Source organism: Selaginella moellendorffii, unplaced genomic scaffold, assembly GCF_000143415.4.
Source record: "Selaginella moellendorffii unplaced genomic scaffold, v1.0 SELMOscaffold_187, whole genome shotgun sequence".
NCBI classification, from domain to species: Eukaryota; Viridiplantae; Streptophyta; class Lycopodiopsida; order Selaginellales; family Selaginellaceae; genus Selaginella; species Selaginella moellendorffii.
In genome coordinates this window covers 79902-85575 of record NW_003314447.1, presented here as the reverse complement: position 1 = coordinate 85575, position 5674 = coordinate 79902, and the positions used below count along the sequence as shown (strand labels likewise).

General features: G+C 47.6%; 1 protein-coding gene across 1 annotated transcript; it reads right to left on the bottom strand.

Moving 5' to 3' along the window:
• Positions 1 to 327: 327 nt before the first annotated feature.
• LOC9637984 (GPI transamidase component PIG-T) lies at positions 328 to 2335 on the bottom strand. Its single transcript, XM_024667702.1, has 2 exons — positions 676 to 2335; positions 328 to 622 (listed from the first exon to the last, which is right to left on the bottom strand). Exon 1 carries the CDS (start codon positions 2186 to 2188, stop codon positions 1238 to 1240), a length of 951 nt encoding a protein of 316 aa, XP_024523470.1. The 5' UTR covers positions 2189 to 2335; the 3' UTR covers positions 328 to 622; positions 676 to 1237.
• Positions 2336 to 5674: the final 3339 nt, after the last annotated feature.

The window sequence follows — 5674 nt, the reverse complement described above, 5'->3', positions numbered from 1 at the left end:
CCTTCCTTTCTTAATAATGTTATGAAAGATCAGTAGTCCAGTGGTGCCTTGGTTCGAGCTATGCAAAAGAATATTTGTGATAGTTACTCATTTTATGCCCTAGAAAGTTCGTGGCATTTGGTGCGGTGACAACTGGGACGCTTCCAGATAGAACAGAAAGTGGTAGTTCTGCACCATCAAGCTCCTGCTGCTCTCACTAGCAATAATCAAGAGGCACGAGAGATTTAGTTCTCCTGTGGCAGATCAATGCGGGGGTGATCCTAGGGAACTGTAATCACCCCTTTGGCGCTTGTCAAAAGCCTCGACCACGCTCTTGCTGAGAAAGTGTTAAAGCTGACAGTGAGGGTGGCGTCCTCCTTCGCATAAACCTTTCATGTAGACACCATGGAAGTCTGGCTAGTAAATATCCTTGATGCGTCTCAAGAATCGGGGTGATTTTTGGGTGCTAAAATCGGGAGGAGTATCAAGCTCGGGAGAAAAAGCGGGCTTGTTTGATTCCCCCAAACCCACCAGGCACATGGAGAACTTCGTCCACTTGAGCTGCCTGAGGATGGAATTGCCTGTTCGTGACAGGAATGGATGGTGAATGTGTGGCGTCGATGCTCCAAGCACAGCCCTGAACCTGGAAAGATCACACCGAAAGCTTACAAAGTCTACTTCTCTGGAAGTTCATACCTCTCAACCTTGGTCCCTGAAAACGTATCCCGCCGCCAGGGCGCCAAACACAAGGTCAGCGTCGAGAAAGCTACACTGCGAGGAGGAGGAGGAGCGACAGGAGGAGCGCCTGCGATCGATCATGTCTTGTCAATGGAATCAGACGAGACAAGAGAACCAGCTGCCAGGGCTGGAGCCGCCGCTGCGCCGATAGGCCAGGAAATGGATTATCACAGCAGTCTCCAGCTTGCCCACGTCAATCTGCGCAAGGCTGAGGTGCTCCCGATGCCAGAGCATCCGCATTGATGATCGACGATGATTCAGTATTTGGTATTTACAAATATCGGGAAGAGAATCGAACCCGAAACGTTTGTTCTGGGAGACCGATGTCCTAAATGACTGGTCTAAGCTGTTTTTGTGAGCCGGCGAACCAGAATAATGGCTCCTTATTTAGCAAAATTTTTGCATAAAAGTCCTTGTTGAGTGGACCCTTCGGCATCGAACCCGGGTCTTCTACAACGGTTTACCTCTACACTTACCTGATAGCCATCATCTCGGCAACCGGGTTCCCGGAATAAAAAAATCATACCATGTACTTGAACCATATGACAGGGGTCTTTGCGAAATCCATGGCGTTTTTGTTAGATCGCCCACCAGACGAGATTATCCCCCGCATTCGTGCTGCTCGGCGTTTCGTCCTTGGCAAAGCCCCCTCTTGGGTTGTGAATCGAAATGGATCGTCAAGAGTTATGGCCTGGGTTGCAATAGAAACTCGCAGAGCAATCTCCACAGCCGCAGGAGCTTTGCGATCTTCTGCTGGTGTGAATCTCATCAGTCCCAAAACTCCACGTTTCGGCAATCCAACGAAACCTGTAGCGTGTGGCCATTCAAACGAACATACCTCGGTATCATCCTCGCCTGCCTCGATGCCTGGAGAGTAACAGTCCCGGGAAGAACCATCATTTGCCCGAAACGAAATGACGATGGATCCCCTTGCATTCCCGCTGCCAGCCAAGTACCAGCTTGTGTAGAACTGAGCCCGAGCCGGAGACCAATCCACCGGGGCTGAGCTCGCTGTGTGTGCCAGAAAAAGAGAGCCTGAAGAGGACGCGAGCACCCGACTTGGAGCAGGGCTGAGACTGAAAACACGACTGTCCGCGAAGTTGATGCCTGTTTCTTCGCTGAGATCTCCAGCCAAGTGCTTCGCCAAGCTCTCCTCCAGCTCCAGATAGACACTACTTGTAGTTGCAAGCGGGCACTTGCCTACCAGCTTTGAGCCAAACATGCTGGAGAGTGTCCAGTCTTGCAGCTTTCGGAAAACAACCTGCTCCAATGTCGTGCCTTCTTCGTCCCGATCGAAGTCACCGGAAGTGATAAGCAGCCTCTGGGAATGGTACATACCACTGTAAATCGTCTGCCTGTCCAGGAGCGTCGTGAGCCCAGCCTTGTCTCTACATGGGAGAAGCGTGAGCCATGGCGTGAGCCGTGGCATTCTACAGAGTGCTTCTCTCGGGAGTGCTCGCTCTTGCTCCATTTCTTTCCTTTCACCACCCTCTTCATGCCAGGAGCGTCGAAAGCTCCTCCTCCTCCTGTCCGGTTTGCCTCGGGCCTCGACGAGAACCACGGCCCCAAGAACGTAGTTGGCAATTCGAGGAAGTTGATCGATGCGCAAAAGAGGCCCGAGAGAGCATACCGAACCGCCGCTGGTGGGAGTGGAGCTCACGGCATTTCCAGAGGTGGACGTCGACGTCCAGCCAACGACGTGGGCTGCGCGATCGGATCGCCCACGCCCCAGCGCTCGTTGTTCCATCGCCCTTGCCATTTCTTTGATTCGAAACTTCCGGACCTGTTCCAAGCGATTCTTTCATCATCGTTTCGGGATTTGAGGATGGAAGATCGACAAAAGAAAGGGCAAAAGGAGGATAGGGTTCGATTTTACCTCTCAAAAGCCTCGACCACTGAGAAACGTACTTGGAGTAAGAGTTCGCACCCTTGGAGGCATGGAGGGCAATGAGATCACTCTTCTGAAGGCCATGGGTGTTTGCACTGTGCTGGGAGATTCTCTCCAAGGGCAAGTAAATGTGTGCTTGAATTCTTTCTAGTAGTTGAGTTTATATGTATGGAAAGTGTGGGCTCATTGAGATGCATTTGATTGAGCAGGATGAAACACGATGATTGAGTGTGGTAAGCAAGCAATCCACCTCTATGCATACTTATGTCTAGAAGGGACAAAATGAGTTGATGTTTTGCCAGGTAGCAATTTTGTCTCTACCCAGGTTGTTCTTATTAGCATGTATATTGAGTGCAATAGTCTTGAAGTTCAAGTATCTTTTAGTGGAGTTTTGAGCCTTGGATAATTGTCATTTAGCACATATAGTTGGCATGGAAAGTTGCAATATACATTTGTGATAGAGCAAAATGCACTAGGAAGGCTTGAGATAAAAAAAAAGTGATGAATGATGGGATAAAGTGAAAGTGATAGATCCAGAAAACAATTGAGAACTCACCAAGAAATCGTAAAAGCTCATATATGAAAAAAGTTGATGCAACCTTGTGGCTGAAATCCAAGCTGGAACCCATGCACCAAGGTAGTAAAACCTGAAGACAAAAGAGAAGAGGTGAAAGAAAATGGGGAAAAAAGAAAAAAGAAGTCATTACATTAATGCTTTGAGGTGGTGATGATTGTGAGCATGTGGAAGCTCATGGCCAATTTTATTGGCAAGCATATAGGAACCACCCTCCACTTAGCACTAGATGAAGTAGAGGCTAAGCCACTGTAAAGAAAATTTGGAGGATGACAAGTTGTTCAGGAGAAAAGATGATTAAACTAGGAACTTTGGAGTCAATGTCTGCCTTGGTTTGCTCAATTGAAGCCCTACATTGCTCATCAAGGGCAAGGATCTCCATGTCACAAGCATGAAGCTTGTCCATGTTGGAAAGTTGGAAGTTTGTAGTATGGCGCAAGATAGCGCAAGCAATAATACTTGGAAATCTATGAAAGTACAAGTAGTCTAATCAAATAAAGAGGCTGGGCTACTCTCACTCATAATCATTGTTCCCACTTCAAAGGTCATGGATGCCATAGAATGCACATGCTTCATTGGAGTACCATGATGAAGGCTCTAAGACTAAGCTGCAATTGAGAGGAGATCCTCCATATAAGGTCCACACTTGAAAAGAAATGATGTCATCAGAAGAGCCTCCACTAGGAAGATTGGCGACTCTTGAAGTTGGCCATCACTCTGATCAAACTGAGTGTTTGCTATGAAAATTGGGGAAGCCTGTATTAGTATTGCACTGGAACATGTTGAACTTAAGCTGTGATGGATCTTTGATCAACTCAAGAAAGATAATAGTCAGTGAGTGGGGAAAGGGTGTCAAGGAAGATAATATTGGCTCGAAGGATATTGATTGGCTTTGAGATAGTCCTAAAGGCTATTTTTGAAGCTTTCCCAACAAAGAGTGTCCACAAGCATTATAGAAATAAGAAGTTCAGTGATTGTCGTTAATCTCTATTATGCCGAGTGACCAATTTGTGATGCGTCAAACCTAATCATGCCAAACTTATCCAATGATGAGAGAGTCCTTCAAAGGTGTGGAGCTGAACTTTTGGTAGTTTACCACCACAAAGTTCAAAAAAGATTCCACCCCATTAATGTAAACTTGAACACTACGTCAAATGCCCGTGGGGATAACAGTGTAGTTTGCAAACATCTTTAGGATTAGAGTTGTGCTTCTAAAGACTTGAAAACCTACTCTTGTGGCTGAAGAGATCACATTACTCCCAGATCCAAAATCAACAAGAGCATTGATGATGGGAGAACTATTGCCAAAGCCTATAAGTGCAAAAATTGCATCTAGATTAGAAGAGGAGGCTATGTCAATGATGTGCACATCCTATAGGAAAGAGGCTATGGCTTTAGTAGACCTTGTAAAGTCCTTTAGATGCTATCTAAAGCTAGGAATCATACATAAAAGTGTGAGACACAAAATCCTTAGGCCCCAAAGTGGAGCCGGAAGGGTGCCATGTGGTGGTGGCCGAAACGAAAACCAAACGAGCGTAACATGTTTGAACTAAAAGTTCCGACTTGAAAGGTCAAGAGTGGGAGTGGAACTCCCAACAAAGTGCTCGAGGAACAAGCACAAAGCGAGCAATAAGCAAAGCTTCAAAAAGGGACTCAAAAGGACCAACACATGACATGTGGAAGTGTCTAAAAAGGAGTCTGAGATGGAGTCCGAGATGGACCCAAGATGAATTTGAGATGGAGTTCGAGATGGACCCAAGATGGATCCGTGATGGAGTTCGAGATGGACCCAGGATGGAGTCCAAGATGGACCCGAGATGGAGTCCGAGATGGAGTCCGAGATGGAGTCCGAGATGGAGTCTGAGATAGACCCGAGATGGAGTCCGAGATGGAGTCTGAGATAGACCCGAGATGGAGTCCGAGATGGACCTGAGATGGACCCGAGATGGAGTCCGAGATGGAGTCCGAGATGGACTTGAGATGGAGTCTAAGATGGAGTTCAAGATGGACCTGAGATGGAGTCCGAGGTCGACACCGAGATCGGGACCGAGACTGAGACCGAGGCCGAGGCCGAGACTGAGCCCAAGCCCGAGTCCGAGTCCAAGTCTGAGTCCGAGCCCGAGTTTGAGCCCGAGTCTGAGAGGGTGAAAGCCCAAAGCGTTCGTCTCCTAAACCCTAGGGGGTTTGGTGAGCTCCAAAAGTATAGTAAGGGGGAGGACTGTATAAGCTCCTGAGTTTGGACTTCTCGAGAAGTCATCTAACCCAGTACTATTCAAACCCAAAGACACTTAACCCCAAATATCCCAAGACCTTTAACCAATTGGAAAAGAGGGTGCACTTTTGTTCATGGGCCCTTTCCCTCTATATTTGAACCCCTATGGATCGTCTCTCGAGTCATTCCCTTTGGTTGCTTACAGACTGCAATGGAGCTAGTTTGGCTAGGAAAGGCCAGTTTGGCCCAGGAAGGCTATACCCAGTGTTGGGTGATGAGTTGC